This window comes from Globicephala melas, chromosome 4 (assembly GCF_963455315.2).
Source record: "Globicephala melas chromosome 4, mGloMel1.2, whole genome shotgun sequence".
Classification (NCBI taxonomy): domain Eukaryota; kingdom Metazoa; phylum Chordata; class Mammalia; order Artiodactyla; family Delphinidae; genus Globicephala; species Globicephala melas.
Window position 1 is genome coordinate 70,282,081 of NC_083317.1, and position 19,107 is coordinate 70,301,187.

General features: G+C 51.8%; 1 protein-coding gene across 2 annotated transcripts in view; it reads right to left on the minus strand.

The window, feature by feature from the left end:
- The window catches only part of SLC12A8 (solute carrier family 12 member 8), a 129,373-nt gene that overhangs the window by 47,116 nt on the left and 63,150 nt on the right, over positions 1–19,107 (minus strand). For both annotated transcript variants that reach the window (XM_060298189.1, XM_060298188.1), the window contains exon 6: positions 6,993–7,106. In XM_060298189.1, coding sequence (XP_060154172.1) covers positions 6,993–7,106 — 114 coding nt within the window. The remainder of the gene's footprint in view (positions 1–6,992; positions 7,107–19,107) is intronic.

Sequence of the window (19,107 nt, forward strand, 5' to 3'; positions counted from 1 at the left end):
TAGAGCTTGTTTCTCGGCTGCCTATTTTTTTTTCTTTTTTAAGTTCATAAATTTCTTTTTCTTTTTCATTAAGGTAGAATATCCATGTACTAAAGTGACTTAACCTTATCTGCCACCTTTTGTTGTTATTTGGAGGCAGCGTGGCTCTGAGCATTGGTCGCCTCACCTGCAAATGGGGATAAGATTATTTGCCTCGCAGTCCTGTCTTAAAGTTGGAAAGAACATTTATAAGGTGCCTAGCACGGTGCCTGTCACCCGGAAGGTGCTAAATAAATGTCCACTGGGGGCAGATGGGCTCTGTCCCTCACTCACAACTCCCTTGGGTTCCGAAGGACTCTGGCTGCCTCTCCTTACCTTCCACCTGATTTCCAAAACCCCGCTCCTTCTCCGTACCTGACTGGTTTGTTTATTTAGCTGCTCCGGTGGGAACCTTTCATTCCCTCTTTGCTCTATTCTTGGAGACAGCACTTGTCAGCACCCCACCCTCTCGATGCCCTAGAGATGCTGCTGAGACAGTGTCGAATCATGGGACTTTCAAACGCTGGGACTCCAGCAAGATTTGTTGGCTTCTGGGTCAGGGGCAGCGCCAGACAAACATGTGTCCTCGCTTCCAGCATCCTCTCCAAAGCACACGGGAAGCAATGGGGTTCACCACTTCTGTCAGGTGACCTTGGGAAATCACCTCTCTGTGTCTTTGTTTCCTCATCTGTAAAATGGATTAATAATAGGACCTATGGAAGGATACAGGGTCTGTGGGGCCTAAAACTTAAAAAAAAATACAACATTATGAATATGAAATTAGGAGTGGGGCTTTAGAAGGAGGTCACACAAGCGAGGGACCCTGAAGCCCGGGCTTCATTAGCTTCGTGGTAAATCTGCATCTGATAGAAGCAGGGGAGCCATGGTGAGGTTTAAATAAAAGACTGTCAAGTGCTCAGCACAGTGTCTGATAGTGTAGGCTACTGTAATGATAATAATTATTACAGATAAAATTATACATTAATTCTATAAATGAAACTACAAAAATAAACACGTATAATAATTATAAAGCTTCTTTTTCTCCTGTTCCTGCTCACAAGTCCATCAGAATGCAGCAGGGTGAGCCCCATCTTCAGGGTGTCCTTACTTGGGGCTCTCTTCCTTAAAACAGGACCCAGTTGCGGCCGAGCAGGTCCCTGTTCTCTCACCCACAGACACATAACTTGGGAGGAGACCTGGGGATACCCCGGGAGGGGGGATGTAGGCTGGAGGCAGGCCCAGCACGGATGCCCAGAGCTAAGGGTCCCGGAGAGAGCCTGCCAACCCAGGGGGCCAGCACAGCAGACTCCAGAGCTTCTCGGGGTGTGTGTGGGGGGGGTGGGGGTGCAGAATCAGGCCGAGGGAGGTCAAAGGACGTCAGAGAAACGGCAGGGCTCTTGACCACGGAGGTAACCTGGATGTTCTGGCAAAGGCTGCTGGTTTCCCTGCTACATTTTTATGCTGGGTGTGGTCAACCACAAGAGGCCCTTATCCCTTCCAGTAAGAGCCTGAGATTTGGGAACAGGGGTTACATGACTGCACACAATGGTATTATTCCCAGTGAATTTCCATTTCCTAGTTCCTCCATGTACTGTGGTCCTGGATCCCCAGAGTGGCTGCCTATGTGTGTATGTGAAAACCCTGTAGGGAGAGATGTTTGTTTTTCAGAGAAAGTTTGGTGGTGTAGCTCGGAGAAGGAGAGTGCTGTCAGAAACAAAGCACAGGCAGAGTCTACTCCGAGGCCCCAGCCCCACCCTGCAGCCATCGCCACAGGGTGTGGTGGAGCGCAGTGAGGAGGACGGACAGGAGACCTCGCTTCATCCATCCAGAGGAGCCGCCGAAACCTAGGCTTCAGCTGCTCTTCCCGGGATGTCTCCTGCCCTTGGGATAAAATCTCTCAAGGAACCTAAACGACATGCTGCTGGCCAGAGATGAGGATGCAGGGTGGGGGGACCGGAAAGTGTTTGTTCTTCCAAACTCCTCTCCCCTCTCTACAGCCTGGAGGTTCTCTTGTTCCAGAAAAGGATAGCGTTGGAGGGCGCCCCAGCCATGACTCACTCAGAGCTAAGCCTTGGCAAATCCGTCACCATGGAAACTGCCAATCATCCATGCTTTTCATAGCTTAATGGAACATCTGCCAGGGGAAAGCCAAGTGATACAAATTGCCGGTCCTGCCTACTGTGTTTACACCGGGGCCCCTGCAAAAGAGAGCGAGCCAGGAAAGGCAACCCTCCACAGAGGGGTGGTGGCCCAACTCCGGTCACTAAAGCTGGGTGACCTGCCTCAATCCTTCATAAACTCCTCTGTGCTCCTCCTTTCCCAGTTGGTCAAACAAAGGATCAGATCAGTGATTCTCAACCTGGCTGGGCCAGGGGGGATGGGAGGGACAGTAAAGCACATGCCCTAAGAGGGGTGGGGTTAAAGAGACCTGTGTAGACAGTTTGTTCAATATTATAATTTTCTATTTGGAATATTACAAAACAATATTTTCGTAATTTAAACCACAGAAAATAAAGCTTGGCTAATATTCTTAGGTAGCAATCTTTCTCGAAGAAAGGACCAAGATACCCCTCTCTGATCCAGCGAGGCACATCAGAATTTCCAGGGTAGTGAGGTTTTTAGTGATTATCAAAAATGAATATGGATTCAAAGACGAAAAGTTGCGAGTCGCTGGACCAGTTGATCGCAAATGTTAGTCCAGCTCAAATTCTGGGCCCCTGGGTGGCATCTTCCAACCTCGAGCCACTGCTAATTCCTTAACGGAGGGAGAAGTACCAGAGGGGAGGCTAGCCACCCCTGCCCCTCTCTCACACCAGGCATCCCCTCTCTGACAAGATGCAGGGGCTGGAGAGGCAAAGGAGGGAAGCCAAGGGAGCAGCACGGAGCGGGCCCGGCAGAGTCACATGCCTGAGGCAGCCTCCTGGAGGTCCTGCCTGCCTCGAAGGCCCACAGCCCTGCCTCTGGTGGAACTGCTAACCTGGCGCCTGCAAGCATGGGCTTTTGACTTGGCATCAGGACTCACGGCCAGGCCTAAGGAAACAAACACTCAGGTGGGAGGCAGGAGGGGGATGAAGATCGGGGGAGGGGGGTGGGGAGTGGGAGGGCCCAGGGGATATTTTCAGATGTTAACTTTTAAAATTCTTCCTCTTTTTTATTTTCCCCTTTCCTTTTCTGTCCATTCAAAAGGAACCTGACCTTTATTTTATTGCCTTGGAGGAAATATGCAGCAGGGGAGAAGTAGAATTTGCCTGCACACTGTTTTGGGTTCTGTTTCTCAAAGGCCTGAGCCCTTAGGAGATTTCCGAGGATTGAGGAAGCAGAAAAAAAGCTGCAGAAAGCCTGGGGAGAGCGTGCGGGGACAAAACCAGTTTGCTACACAGTTTGCAGGGCCCAGCACAAATAAAAATGTAGGGTACGGTGTTCAAAAATTATTAAGAATTTTAGCAACAGCAAAGCATTAAACCAACTGTGCGGCCCTTCCAAGCCTGGGGCCCAGTGTGAATGCATAAATCCATGCCCACGAAGCTGGCCCCGGACAGCAGTGTCCCCCGCCCGTATTAGAACAGGGGCAGGAAGAGAAAGGCCCACAGGATCTGGAACAACGGGGACCTGGGGCCTACTCCCTGGCAGCACTGGTGGGCATCCAGCAAGACCACAGAAAGGAGGGTCTGAGGAGTACACAGACTCTAAGCATAGGGTTCCCAGGCTCAACAGATTTCCAGTCCCCAAAAGTGGCTCAGAAGCAGCAGAGAGCATAAACCTGAAGGGATCTGCAGATAGGACAACAGGAGGGCCTGGCTCTGTGTACAGATGATGACGAGCCAAAGCCGCCTAACGTGCCTTGGTACTTGGTAAGACCCTGAGACCCTGAAACAGAATGACAGGGCAAGGCGGAGGCATGATGAATGACTGACATCAGTTTTGTCATCCTGGCAGAATGAAGGCTTAAAGTCAGAGACTGACTCTCTTTCCATTTCATTAAGGTGAAAGAAATGCACTATTTCTGGCACACCTGGATGTGTAGAACAGGATTCTACCTGCCACTACCAAGGCCTAGCTCCAGCCTCAAACCTGTGACCAAGCCTCAAGAGGGGACAGGTCAGAGCCACCGCAATTAACCAGGTAAGGGATGAAGCTTGGACCAGTGCGGTCAGGTGGTAGAGACGGAGAGAAGCAGGAGGTAAAGGCAGGTAAGTTTAGGAGGTAAGACTGACAGAACTTGGAGGGTACTGGTAAGGAAGAAGAAGGAGTCAGGAGTAACCCCCATTAGCAGCTTGAGCAATTGGGGAGATGCAGGTGCCATTCCTGAGCTCAGGAGTAGAGAAGGACCAGTTGGGGGGGTAGGTGGGATGGGTTGGGTTCTGAACACGCTGGGTCTGAGATACCAAGAGAAGATGTCACATAGGCACTTGAATATATGACGTGAAGCTTCGAGAAGTCTGGGCTGGGGGTGTAAATCTGGGAGTCGTCAGCTTTGTGTGTGGTCCCTGAACAATGGACACAGATGCGATCCCAAGGGAAACAGTAGAGAAAGAAGAGAGGGGGCCTAGGCACGGGCTGAAGAAAACCAACCTTTAATGGGCAGGCAGAAGAGGATGCCCCTAGAAAGCAGGTCAGAGAGGCGGGAGAGAGACGAGGAGAATGAGGCACGAGAAAAGAAGGAGAAAGTGGGACGCAGCCGAGAGGTCAAACACACTGAGGGACTGCAAATGCCCATTGAACTGAGTGACGCAGAAGCCAGTGATGACTTTGGAAAGAATCATTTCACCGGAGAGACAGGCCTGGAATTGCAAAAGGAGAGAGTGGACGAGCAGGAGACAGGCAAACGGAGTCGGGAGGGCAAAGACTGGTGGGTGGCTGTGCTGAGGACAGAAGGGGGCCGCTGCCAGAGGGAGCAGCGGGGTTCAGGAAAGTTGTTACAGGTGATTAAAGTCATTAATATGTTTTTTTCATTTTAACAGTTTTACTGAGGTATAACTAATATACAATAAGCTGCACATTTAAAGTGTAACAATCTGAAAAGTTTGACGTGAACACATCTGTGAGATCATCACCATGGTCAACCACATTTTTTCATCCCCCAGTATCTGCTTGCCCTCCCTCCTGCTCCCCTCACCCCCATTCCCAGACACTCACTGACCTGCTTTCTGTTCCTATAGTTTGCATTTTCTAGAATTTTATATAAATGGATTTTTATATACTTTTAACCTTTTAAAAAAGGTACTTGGGCTTCCCTGGTGGCGCAGTGGTTGAGAATCTGCCTTCCCCCTAATGCAGGGGACATGGGTTCGAGCCCTGGTCTGGGAAGATCCCACATGCCGTGGAGCGACTGGGCCCGTGAGCCACAACTACTGAGCCTGCGCGTCTGGAGCCTGTGCTCCGCAACAAGAGAGGCTGTGATAGTGAGAGGCCCGCGCACCGCGATGAAGAGCGGCCCCCGCTTGCCACAACTAGAGGAAGCCCTCGCACAGAAATGAAGACCCAACACAGCCATAAATAAATAAATAAACAAATGTGGGGTTTAAAAAAAAAAAAAAAGGTACTCATTTTTGTCTGACTTCACACAGCATAATTATTTTGAGATTCATCTATGTGGTCACAGATTATCAATGGTTCATTTTTTCTAATTGCTGAGTAGCTTTATACTGCACGGTGATACCATAATTTGTCTCTCCATTCACCTGTTGATGAATATTTGCGTTGTTTCCAGTTTGGGACTATTACAAATTAAGTTGCTTTGAACGTTCATATACAAGTCTTCATATGGATACACGTTTTTGTTTCTCGGTAGTAGATAACTAGAAGTGGAATGGTCTATGTTTGGTTTTTAAGAAACTGTCAAACCATCTTCCAAAATGGTTGTGCCATTTTACATTCCCATCAGCAGTGTATGCGAGTTCCAGTTTCTCTGAATCCTTGCCCACATTCGATATGGACAGTTTTAAGAATTTTCAACAATCTAGTAGCTTTTCCTCCCTTCTCTATGGAGGAAGGCAGAGGGAGGAGAAAAAGGAGACAAAATCAGCCACACTCCAGGGCATCGACACTGCCTTGATCGAGAATGAGATGTTTTGCTCAGTCTGTGTCCTGGGAACAAACCCAGTCCCTCACAAACGGTTATTTCTTACGGAGCATTTGGTAAACATGTTAGCTTACTGCCTTCTAGGCTGGGGCCCTGAGCAGGTGACAAGAGCTCTACAGGCACCTCCACTGTGGAAGACTCCTGCAGCCACTGTAGAGCAGAAAGCAGGAAAGGGAGGGGAAAGAGACTCAGTCATTGCCCATGGGGGATCCTGGTTTCACCCACACCCAGTGTGATAAGAGGACAATAGCATTTCTCTGTCCCCCTGGGAGAAGGCACATGGGTTGGGTTAGGGGAAGGGGAGTTTCTAGACCAGGCTGCACTCTTTCCAAGGTGGAAAGAGCAGCTTGTCCTGTGGAGGAATCCATCCTGTTCAGCCCTAAGAGAAATACATCCCCTCTATTAACTTGGCCAAGAGGTGTCAACATATGAGTATAAGGGGTAAGGAGGATTAAATCGTGTTGGGGGCTTTCAGGAATTATGAACAAGTAAACTCTCTGTTAAAATAACAGATTTTGGGCTTCCCTGGTGGCGCAGTGGTTGAGAGTCCACCTGCCGATGCAGGGGACACGGGTTCGTGCCCCGGTCCGGGAAGATCCCACGTGCCGCGGAGCAGCTGGGCCCGTGAGCCATGGCCGCTGAGCCTGCGCGTCTGGAGCCTGTGCTCCGCAATGGGAGAGGCCACAACAGTAAGAGGCCCGCGTACCGCAAAAAAAAATAATAAAAAAATAAAATAAAATAACAGATTTTTAGTTAAAGCTAAAGTCATTGATAAAGTCAGATATATATATCCTAAGAGCACGTGCAGGTCAATTATGATACTGAGTTTTGGGAACCAAGCATTTACTTATACCCCTAATGTGAGAGTGAAAAAGAATGCCAACGCCAATACCTGTAGCTGCTGGGAAGAACACCCCAAAGACGGTGAAAAAGGACTCGCCGGGGCTGTAATCAGGCAGAGTGTTGTTCTGCAGCAGTTCTGGTGAATATCCAATAAAACCATGCTCTGAAATAAAACAAAGGAAAGCCAAATGAGCCAAGTGACAAGATGTATAGCACAGGCTTCCCTAGGTTACAGTCCTCGCTTATGTAACTTTAAATAGCAAAAGTAGGTGTGATTGGGGGTGGGGAGCAGGGAGGGAAAACAGAAGATGACAGAACCATCTTCCTTCCCACTTCTGGGGCTTGATTTTTATGTACTGTATCTAGGGATATAGGTAAATAAAATGACACGAAGAAGAACAGTAGTTACCTCTAGGAAGGGTAGCATTTGTATTGTTTTGCTTAGAGTACAGCTGAAATCTTTCCATGAGTATGTATTGACGTGTGTGCTTCTGATTTAAAACATTAAGTTACCTCCCTGCTCAAAAACCTTCCCACGGATCCTCATTAGCTACAGAATAAAGACCAAGCTCCTTCAGATGAGTGTGAAAGCCCTCCACAGCCTGGCAGCAGCCCACCATTTCCTATTCGTCCTTGGCTTTTTCCTCTCCCCAACAGTGACGCAGATGACTCTGCCCAAGAACGCCACTAATACCCAGCCCCGTGTCCCCTGCTTCCAGACCCTTCCCCCATATCTCTGAGCATCAGTATGGTACTCACTCTCCAAGCCCAACTCAAGCTGTTTCCTTTGGGCTTTACACGAGCTCCCTGATCAGAATCCTTCTCCTAAGTGCCCTCCACGACTAGCCACGTTAGGTCTTCCCCCAACCAGACTCCTTGGGGCTAGAGATGCGGTCTCAAAACACCTCTGTCCCGCAGGGTCACCACTGTGCCCGCCACACAGCACGCAGGGTGCCAATGCGGGTCACACCAAAGGAATCTTCCTCTTGGATCTTTTGATGCCGTGCGTTCAGTCTGACTGGTTCACAGACTACCTTACAGCAGGAACATCTCAGATACGATTTTTTCAAAGCATGTTAAACACTTTTTACATTGCCTTAAATGAAAGTCTTCAAGAGGTTTCAGTCCTACAGACACTTTGCTTTTTTGTCAAAGGAGGTCACCTTGAACAGCACCCGTGGGTATGTTAGTGGGCTGTGGAATTTTAAGATACAAGTCAAGTGTCCTTGGGCTCAGGGACACCCAGCACATCCAGCCTCTGCCTTTGGAGAATGAGTTGGTTTGTTCCCGTGAACTCCAGTCCAAGAGAACCGGGTCCTGCTCCTTTTCCCTCCAACCCCACAGCTACGTAGGATGAGTTCTCAGCCGTCAGTCATGCCGTAGCTGACCCCCAGGGCTGCGGTGACCGTCTCCTGCCAGCCTGTCCTCCACCGCCCTTGGGGCTTAACTTCACCCTGACCTTCCATCCACAAAAGAGCGCCGTCTCGCTGATGAGTCCAATGATAGTGCCAGCACTTCTCACAGCTTCCAAGATTCATATCTTCATAGGAAAAGTATTTTTCAAAAAAAAAAATAGTAAAATGAAAGCTCAGTGAAGTACAAGGGACCCTGGGGAGTCCAGTCAGGACTTAAAATCATTGTTGACTGCTCTCTTTCTCCAGAACTTTAAATCCCAAGGACTGTGCAACATTTCCGAATGGTTTGGCATCTTCACAGCCGGTCCTCCCCTCATTAACAAAACAGCAATAATAGCTAAGTTAACTTTAGTCTATCCGCTGGCTGACCCTGCTGACTAGACTTTCTGAGGAGAAAACCAGCCCAGCCTGCCTTGGAAGGGAGCTCGGCCAGGCTGGATGAGGCACAGGCCTGAGCACATTTGAGCGCAGGGCTGCGTGCTGGGCAGGCCGGCCGTGCGGGACACAAACACTTCATCAGGCTCCGTTGATCTCCGCCGTCCCGAGGCCACCCTGACATGGGTGGGTATTTGGTCACCAGGCCTGAAGGGCTTGGCCCCGGTCAGCCTGAAGGGTCAGAGGGATTGCAGGCGCCATAGATGAGTCACTGGAATGCCTTCTCTCTCCCTCCATACCACCACCAAGATCCACAGAGTGAGGGAATGAGTCACTGGGCTCACTCGGGGATGGGGGTGGGGTCCATTCTCTGCAGGGCCACCGCAAGGGCAGCCCTCACACGTTCGCAAGCACACGCTCACGCTGACAACTGCTGCTGGCCCCAGCCCTCTCCCCTCAAGTCCAGTTCTGAGCTGTTCTCAAGGAAATAACCTTAACTTTGAAAATGAACTTTATGGACAAAGATGTTTGTCAATGAGTTATTTATAATAGTGTAAACGGGGCGGGGGGGTGTCTAAATGTCTAACTCTGAAAGTCTGAGGTATTTAAATGCTTAAAAAGACTTTTTAGGGACTTCCCTGGTGGCACAGTGGTTAAGAATCTGCCTCCCAAGGCAGGAGACGCAGGTGCGATCCCTGGTCAGGGAAATAGATCCCACGTGCATGCTGCAGCTAAGAGTTCACATGCCGCAACTAAGGAGCCTGCCTGCTGCAACTAAGACCCAGCGCAACCAAGATAAATAAAATAAATTTAAAACATTTAAAGAAAGACATTTTAGTGCCAAAGAAAACCGTCCATGTTATATATGATATACGTTCAGTAAGAAAACTGGATACCATTTATAGGATGAATACAAAAAAAAGTTTTAACGTATATATATAGGAAAAGGAAGCATACCAAAATACTAATTGTGGCTGTTCGTATAATGCAACTTTGGACTTCTTTTTCTTTCTTTTTTTATGTTTACAAATTTTCCACCTGTCTTTAATGAGCATAATCAAATTATCAAAAATTAAAGTCTTTTAGAAAAGCGAACAAAACATTCCACAACTGAAAGCCTACTTTCTCCAGATAGCTTTTCTATAAACAAATTCATTTCTTTTCTTTTCTTTCCATTTATCCTCTCCCTGCTTTTCAAAATGATTTAAGTGGCTTATGAGAAAAACATAAAGGCAAGTAAAATTAGGGGCAAAAAAAGAAAGAAAAAGAAATTGAGCAAAAGAGAGAGAGGGAACACCTACAGCCCACAGCCTGAGGTCTCTGAATAGGTTCTGAGGTAAGATCCTGCAGTGATTTTCTTCAAACTGGAATTCAAGGCCTAAGAGATCGTTTTACTTTCTGACCTTTCTGACCAAGCCCACTCCAGCAGGGGCGGACCCTAGGGCCCACCCTTCACATGTGCCACATTCCAGTGGATGAGAAGGAGCCCTAGGCTCACGTGGTGGACCTACCTCATTTCCTCCGCCCCTACCTTCCCGGGCCCTTATGACTTCCACCCACCTGACACCCCACCTCACGTCAGGCTCCCCAGTCCTGATCCAGCCCCGCCAGAGGCTTGGCCCACTGGCCTCCGCCCTGACTCCCGGGGCTCCAGTCTCTCGCCCAGACCCTTAACCAGTGGTCCAGCTGGATCTCAGGCTTCTGCAGAGCGGGTGTCCAGGTCAGACACTGATGTCTCTGGCTGGCTTGTACTTGAGGCGTGGGGCGAGGTCAGCTGGCCATGCCCAGTGTTGCAGGGCAGAGCAGACCCACCTGCCGTGGCCTCTCACAGTGGGTCTTGCTGTCTGATTTGCTGAACAAAGGTCCCTAATTCTTCTAGTCACGGCCCTGTTTGAGAAGCTGATGAATGCTCATTTTGCATACCATTTGGGGGTTCCCTGAAGCCTCTGTGGGGGGAATGGACCCTGAGGTTCAGGACCTCTACTCCAGGGGCTGCCTCTGTACCTGAGACTTCTGACACGCCCTGCAGGCACCTACGCCGTCCCAAGCCCTGAGCAACACCACGCCCTGCCTCGGGGTGAACAGAGGTCAACGTTTCCTGCTGCAGTCGGTGCCAAGCAACGAGGAGTCTCTGTGTGCATGGGGACAGCGCAGGTCCCCCAGGGACATCCCGGGCAATTCTGAACATAATCGCCAGTGGCCGTTTATTGAGCACCTCATACTTGCCGGTCACTGGGCGCCAATTAATTTACATCATCCTCGATCCTCACAACCACCCTGCAAGATCAAAGGTGAGAAAACCAAGCTCACGAAGGTGAAGAATCTTGTCCAAGGTCACACAGCAGACCTGCCTGTACCACAGCCCTTGCCTCTCCCCCAGAAGGCCGGTCTCCAGGTCCCTAGCACTACCCTCCCTCACAGAGACACGCATACAGCCCAGGTTTCCTTCAACCCCGCAAAACGCCACCAGAGATCATGGCATCTCCCCTTCTCCACCTGTGGGGGGCCAACAGGGTGTCTCCCTATGGAATGCCACACTGAGGGGGTGTGTGCACAGCTGGGAAGAAGCAGAGCCCACCCTCGACCCCAGGTCTGTCTGAGGTCAATTTTCCATAGACCATACCGTCTCCCTGGAATTCATCCTGAGTTGTTTCCCCAGAGATTTCTAGAGCATGTATCTGCCTCTGTGGGTCTTTCAGCAACTCTGCTGGTAACATGAGGGGCTGGGGTGCTCTCAGCTGATGTCTCCCGACTCTGAGAGGCCTGGGATGCCCAGTGTCTGCAGCTGCTGCACGTGACTGTATCGGGGTTGGACCTGAACATCTGTTTCTGTACCCACAGAAAAAAATACTTTGGTCCCATGTGAGCTATGAGCTTTTAGGAAGAACAAAGACAGAACAGAGTGAGGAAAGAGAAAACGAATCACAACAAAAACCAGGCAAGAACAGGCCGAGGGAAGATACTTGAAGGCGTGACCTTCCTCCTCAGCGTTCGGGTAACACGGCTTCCTGGGATGCCACCAGGGCGCCTGTGGTTCTGCAGGGTCCAGGGGTTCTGTGCCCAAGGGATCCCATGGGATCCCACCTACCACGCCTGGGCCAAAGGGGCCAGCCTGGGTCACAAGTTGCTACAGAGCGCAGCTCCCTCGGGGCCGGGCCCAGCACCCTCTGGTAAGGTGGCTTCTGGGAAGCTCCGTGTGGCCCCTGTGGCTTCCCACCCGTGCCGCCCTGCCTCTGGGGTCTGCTGAAATTAGAAGAGGCAGCAGGAAGTCATCGGCCCCCACGTGTGGGTGTCAGATTATGGCCGCTGACTAACTTAGAAAGTGAGACTGCTAAAAATGACGCTGGCACCGTGGGCCCTGCCGCCCCTCCGTGAGCTGCGGGTCCGGCGAGGCGGGGGCTTCTGGCCCGGCTTTCTTCTCGGCTCGGGTCCCCCCACCCCTCGCCCAGCGAGACAGCCCTTTCCTGGGAACGACAATGAGAGAGGCTGGTCCAACCAGGAATAGAAAGAGAGAGGAAGGCAGGGAGGGGCACGCCGCCCAGACCCCGGGAGATCACAGGAAGAGCAGCCCTGCAAGGAAAAGGAAAGGAGAGGCCGAGGTTCTGGGAAGGGACACACACACCAAAACAACGCCTGGGGGTGGGGAGGGCAAGAGAAGGCCAGCGAGCCGGCCGGAGGAGGATCCCCAGAGGAGCAGGAAGTACAGTAGGGTGTGCAGCAAGGGAAACGCGAACTGGGCGCCTTGTGCGAGGGCCAAGCCTCTCCCTGGATACAAGGCCCCTCCGGAGGGTCTCCTGCGCAGTGGAGCCCGCCTGGGACCCGGATGGTATGCCCAGCACCTGGCACTGCCTGGGCTGCTCCAGGACTCTGCCTCACAGGGACGGAGACCCGCAGTTTGGGGGAGGGACAACACATCTGAAATGGCCTGACATAGAGAGGTCAGTGACAAGGAAAGAAAGGCGTGTCCGGGCCCCATCCTGTCACCAAGGCCCTCACAGAGCTCCTGCCCACACCGTCCCCATGCTTACTCAGACACGACCCAACCCCAGACGGTCCGAGGTGGACACAGATGGGCAGTTAGGCCCGGCAAACCCCGGCGGCCTGGGCTGGTCCGTGGATCCTTCCTCCCCTGGGCTTTGGTGTCAGGTCTGGGAGCTGCAATGGGTGAGGCAGCCTCAGTCATAAGACGGATGAGCCCAAACCTGAGCTTAAAGGGCATAGATTTAGGAGAAGCCCAGGCTATTCTCCTCCTCCTTGGGGTGGAGCACGAGGCCCTGAAGATCTCTGGGAGGAAGGGGAGAACGGTGACAGGACCAAGACTCACGACACCTGGGTTCACGCCCTGGTTCTTCCACGGACTCGCTGCAAATTCTGACTCTGTCCATCTGGGATGGGCCCGAGATGCTGCAATCTCAGTGAGCACCCAGGTGACGTAGATCACGCTCCCAGTAGCAGGTATTAAGTTGTTTTTCAGAACCCTTCTAATTCTGAGAGCTGCCAGCCAGAAGCCCATTCTCAAGACTCAGGGAACATTGTCCAAATACACCATTGATTTCCAGCGGCAGATGGAAAATCCCAAACTAGCTTCCAAAGCTTGTCAGTGCTGCCCCCTACCTCCCTGCTACCCCGTCCCTTTCTCTGTGGCTGTGGATACAATGTGAGCTCCAGACTGTGAGACAAGGTCACTGCCACATTTTTCATCTGTTAATGAAACAAAGCAATTATGAATTACAAGTCCTGCCACTAGGCCTTACAGTCAGGCGCACCCTCCGTCAGTGCGGATACGGAAAGCTTCCTGGTCTAATTCATCAGTCCGTTTTAACAACGGAGGGAACTGATAGAAGCCAGCTACTCAAAAGGCTTGAGAACTGAAAGTGGGAAAGTAACCCCAGCTTAGAGTCCCATTTGGAGTCCGCAAAACACCAAGTCCCCATTTGCTGGATTCTCCCATTGAACTGGGTCGTAACCATCCTGGTCCACTACAGGTGCTCCACAGAAATATTCTGAAATTGAACGGGATCAGGCTGTACTGACTTGGACTGTCAATGGAAAGGGATGGAAGGGTCAATAATGATAGGTTCAGAAGAGGCCCCCAAGGCCCCCGCCCTCAGCTCGGATTTCCTTCCCCACAGGACTTCTGGGCAGTGAGCTGGGAGCCTTCCCCAGACCACAACCCCCTCTCTGGCTTCAGCCCTAGTGAGTTTGGTCCTCCAAAGAGAGGGTGGAGAGAGGATGTGAGCAGGGTTTCCAGCTCCCAGGCCCCCACCCAGAGAGAAAATACACAGAGGGAAGGCCGGGCATTCTAGCAGTGGCTAGAAGGGAAGTCTGAAGTGGGGTTGGGCCTGTCCAGAGGCCCCCGGGGAAGGCCTCCACCCTCCGGGACAACTGGCTGGTGGGAAGAGCCGGAAAAGCTCCCAGGGCTAGGTAACCCAGGGGATGAAGGGCCTGGGTTGGGGGGATGTCAGGGCAGCCCCCTTGGGAGGGGATGGCTGAAAGTTTCCAGTAAGAAGAGAAGCTCCTGCCAACCCCTACAATCTAGGACGGGCAGTCCTGGAGTTCCTTCTGAGAAAAGGATTTCTCACTTGTAAAAGGGAGGATTTCTAACAAACATGCAAGAAACTGTTCCATCCTCTGCCACGGGCTCTATTTTAAATGCTTAACCAAACTTTTTTTTATAATGGCCTTGGGGTCAGCAAGTTGAGATGAGACGAGATTTTTCACCTGGGGAGGCCGACCGAGCAAAGGACTGCCAAATGCCCCCGAACATTAAGGAACTCGCAGCTCACCTGGACCCAAGAAACAAAGCGGTATCTCACGATAATAACCGGGATTGCCGCAAACGCTGAGCAAGGCTTTGTGCGAGGCACCGTTCCAAGCGCATTATATATATTTGCTCACAACCACCCCACGAAGTAGTGCATTTTTTAGGTAAGGAAGCTGAAGCACAGAGAGGAGACTGGATTCAACCCTTGGCTGCCGCTGCCGCCGGGGTCGGTGCTCACCCAAGGCTGCAGGGAGTCTGGGAGGGGAGCCAGGAGCCCAGCTGGTCAGGCTGAGGCCAGATGGAAGGGACTGCAGAGCCCCCAGCCCCCCGCCCACGGAGCCCCCTGTGGGCTGCCCGACACTGCTCTCAGCTCAAAGGAGCCCTGAGAAAGGAAAAAATCTGGCCTTCTTATCTCCTGGGGGAAAGGAATGCACTCTCCCGCCAGGATAAGTGGCTGTTTTGACAGGAAGTCTCCACCCAGGCTGTGGGTTCCTCCCAGCCACCATTTACTCCTTCTGGCCGTCCCTGCCTCTGGCATCCCAACTCCCATCCTACTTAAACCCCACACACACGCTTACACCCCCCAAATCTAACCCAACTGGGGGTCCCCCCAAGTCGGCTGCCCACCCCACAGCTCCAGCCTCCATGGGGGCCCAGAGTTCCGACCTGGGAGTCACGCCTCAGCCCCACTGTTGCCTGGACACCGTCTCCAGGCAGGCAGCTGAGAAGGGGGTGGGAGGACAAGGGGCCCCCTGCAGGGGGCATCCAGCATCGACCTGGTTATGCAAGCAGGGCCACCCTCCTGTCCAGCACCACGCTGGAGGTATTCAGACTCCACATGCCCCAGCGTTCTCCCCGACCCCAAGCCCTACCCAAGAGAGAAATGCAGCAGACGCTCCCTTAGAACCCACAGCAGAAGATTCAGTATCACGGGACTACAGAATGATAATGCCACCGGGGTCTTTGGTCTCAAGTCCATTTTACACCTGGGAAGGCTGAGGTCCGAAAAAGGAGAAGCCCATGCCACACAGTCAGCAGCTGGTCAGGCAAGACCAGAACCCAGTGTGGCCAAGCTCCCTCCAATGTGTGCCCTGCAACGGCACTCAGGTCTCTGTTGTCACTGCCTGCTAACCTGCCAGGTCAGGGTAGGAACCGTACTGTCTTGTTTCTTGGTGTGTCTCCATTGCCTAGACCCAGGAGGTAAGCAAAAAATTTAATACTTTCTTAATAAATAATGGAAACAACCCAAGTGTCCATCAACAGATGAGTGGATAAACAGCATGTGGTCTATCCATACATAGCGTACTCTTCAGCCATTGAAAGGAACGAAGTATTGACACTTGCTACGACACAGATGAATCTAGAAAACATGTTAAGTGCAAAAAAACAGAAAAGGACAAATACTGTGTGATCCATTCATATGAAACATCTGAAATAGGCATATTCACAGAGACAGAAAACAGAACAGAGGTTATCTGGGGCTAAGGGGAGGATTGGGGAGTTATTGGTCCATAGACAGTTTTTCTTTGGGGTGATGAAAATGTTTTAGAAGCAGACAGTTATGATGGTTGTACAACATGGTGAATGGAGTTAATGCCACTTAATTGCACACTTTAAGATGTTTTTTTTTTTAATGTTATACATATTTTGTCATTAAAAAAAAACAAACACAAGCCGTTTCTTTCCATAGTACCCCCTGCAGGGACTACCTCCAGCATCCTTGTTTCTGGCCTAGGCTCCTCTCTGCTTTGCAGATGTGGAATAGAGGATAAAGGGAGCTTCCTGGCCAAGGTGGATCAGAGAGGGAGGAACAAAGCCACAGGTACAGACTAGTCCTAGTCTCAGACTCCGATGCTCCCGCCAAAGCAAGCTGCCTCCTCAGATGACGGACGCGTCAGCTCCTGGCCGCTGCAAGGTGAGTGGGCAGCCCCAGCGAGCCATCTGACCACACACGACTCCTCCCTGATGGAGCTGGGCAGAAAGCACCATGTTCTCAGGAGTTCAGGTGAAAATCACAACCCCCTCTGTTGACTTCTAGAACCTACAGGCTTTTATTCAGGGGTCACAGGGGTCACAGGTTGGGGTTGTGGGCCTTTAAGGCAGAGCTGTCCAGAAGCACAGACTGTGGTTTCTCAGTATCAACCATGCCCAGATCCCATGGAAAACCTCAGCAAAGTCAAGGGTGCGGTTGTCCCAGTCTTGTTTTTGACACGGTCCTGCTTTCAATGCTTTCCTAGTCACTGGGACCCCAGGCCTGGGAGCAGTGTTTAACACCGGTCCTGCTTAATAAGAGCTGGCCTGGAATGAGTGTGCCTTTACTCTGGGCTACCCTGGGCTGCCCTCGGCAAGTGCAAAGAGAAAGCAGGCTGGGCCGCTCCTCTAGGGGACTTGGACGACGGGGCCCTACCTGGTCTTGGGCCATCAGCATCAGCATCACCTGAGAGCTTGTCAGACCTGCAGAACCTCAGCTCTCCCCTCCCCCAGCCCCCACCCGTGGAACTGAAACCTTCATCGTTACAAGATCCCCAGATCTTGAAGTTTGAGAAGCACTGCCTTGTAGTATAACCCAGGGGCCTCCAGAGACCTATTCTTCCAGGATAAACAATGATAATGATAATAATGATTTATTAAGCACCCACTTCGTGACAGCTATGACTCTAGGCCTCTTACATGTACTATTTTATGCTCTGACAACCCAGTAAAGGAGGCATTATTACCTGCTTTTCAGAACTGGGGAGAGCGGTCAGAGAGTTGACCAAGTCCATGCAATGAGTTACAGCTGAGCTGGAATTTGAACACAGGGGTCTGAGTCCAAAGCCATGGCTCTGACAACTGTGGTATGATGCAATCTTTCAAACTGGGCCAACAGTTACAGCCACTTGTCAACTCTCTATGGGGCCCAGAAATTCACTGGCAAATGCAATCCCCAGGAAGGTATTCTAGGGGCTGCCCCGCTGCCTGGTGCCAGCCTGGGCTCTGGGTTCCCGTGCGCCTGGGTTGGGCAGCCCGTGGCAGAGGGCTCTCTATTTCTTCAGGACACGTCCCTGACGATGAATTTGCGTGGCCCGGTCCCCAGTAAGCATTAGGTCTGGGACTGGAGGGACAAATAAATTAGATGGTGCGCAGGCTTGGGGCCCCTTCTGCCGCCAGCTCGGAAACCTCCCGCACTGACCTCGTCTGGGCCCTGGAATTTATGACTCGGGGCTTCATCTCCTGCCGGCCCCCAGGAGGCAGCACTCTCCTGCCAAAGGCACCCGTGGCAAGCTCCGCTCTCCCCTCCAGCCAGCATCCACAGGCTCCTCGGGTCACGGAACCCGGCCCAGCTCCACGAAGCCCAGCCCAGCCCAGCCCAGCCCAGCTCAGCCCAGCCCAGCCGGGCCTGAGATTGTCTATCTGATTCTCTGTGCCTGTACATGGCCACCTCACCCCCCACCCGAATGTGTGACTTGAGGGCACGTCTCCCTGCCTTTGTGTCCCTCACAGACCCACTGAAATGCATCTCAACCTGACAGGTGCTCCCCAAACGCCTGAGCCAGAAAGCGCCATGATTTGCCCTTCCACGGCCGTGCGGAGGGCATCCCGCTCACCTCCCACAGCCAGAGGACCCCTTCCTGCAGTGAGGGGAGCACGAGGCCCAGCAGGGCGGAGCTGGGGGCACAGACAGGATATGCCAGCCCATCCCTCATTGTGTCGCCCTCCACCTCCTTGGAACCCCCGGCTGCTCAGGGCTGAGGCAGGCAGCCCAGCAAGGCGAGGGCCCTCCCAAGCCAGTGATTTCATGCTTCAGGCATCCATCCCCAGAACACCAGCCGGGGAGCCTGGCAGGCCAAGCCCCCTGCTGCTCACGGAGCTGGAGCAGACACAGGGAGAGAGCCGGGCAGTGTTAGCTCTGGTTTCCTTCTGTAGCTGTGACCAGGTCCCCACGGCCTCCTTGGCCTAACGGTTCCTTTCTCTGCTTTCCACAGCCAAAGCCAGCAAATGAAAATAATTCGATGGAGAGGGTGGCAGGGCCTTGGAGCCAGGGGCCTGGGATTCTGGTCAGTCACTCTCTTCAACAGAGACAAACTCAGAACAAGAGGAAGGCCTGAGGGTGCCTGCCCCTGCCCTCCTCCAGCCAGACAGGAGTGAGGACCACTGCCCCCAGAAAACCTCCTACTGAGGGCTGAACTCCAAAAGCCGGAAAGTCACAGTACCTAGAGTATTATGTTCTCCCTCTACCAGAGAAATGGTAAATGTTCAACTCACCTAATTTTAAAAATAAGAATCACCAACCTAAAGTGGTATTCCAAAAAAAAAAAATGTTATTCCATAGGTAGAACACATAGAAGAGCGTGCTTTGCTTTTTACTTAGGTCAGTCAGTGAGTGGACGGGAGGGGGAGTGGATGGCGAGGAGGGGTGACCAGATGGACATAGGGAGGAAAAAGAGGAAAAAGATTGGGGAGGAAAAAGAGACAAACCTAAAGGAAGAAAGAATGAGGCTGGAAAAACAGAGAAGAAAAACCAGGTATGTTTTGAGGAATGCTGGAGATCACAATTTTGTTGGTTCGGTTTGCAAAAGTTCCGAAATCCTGACCCAGACCTGAGCCTTTGTTTACAATTCTTCACTATT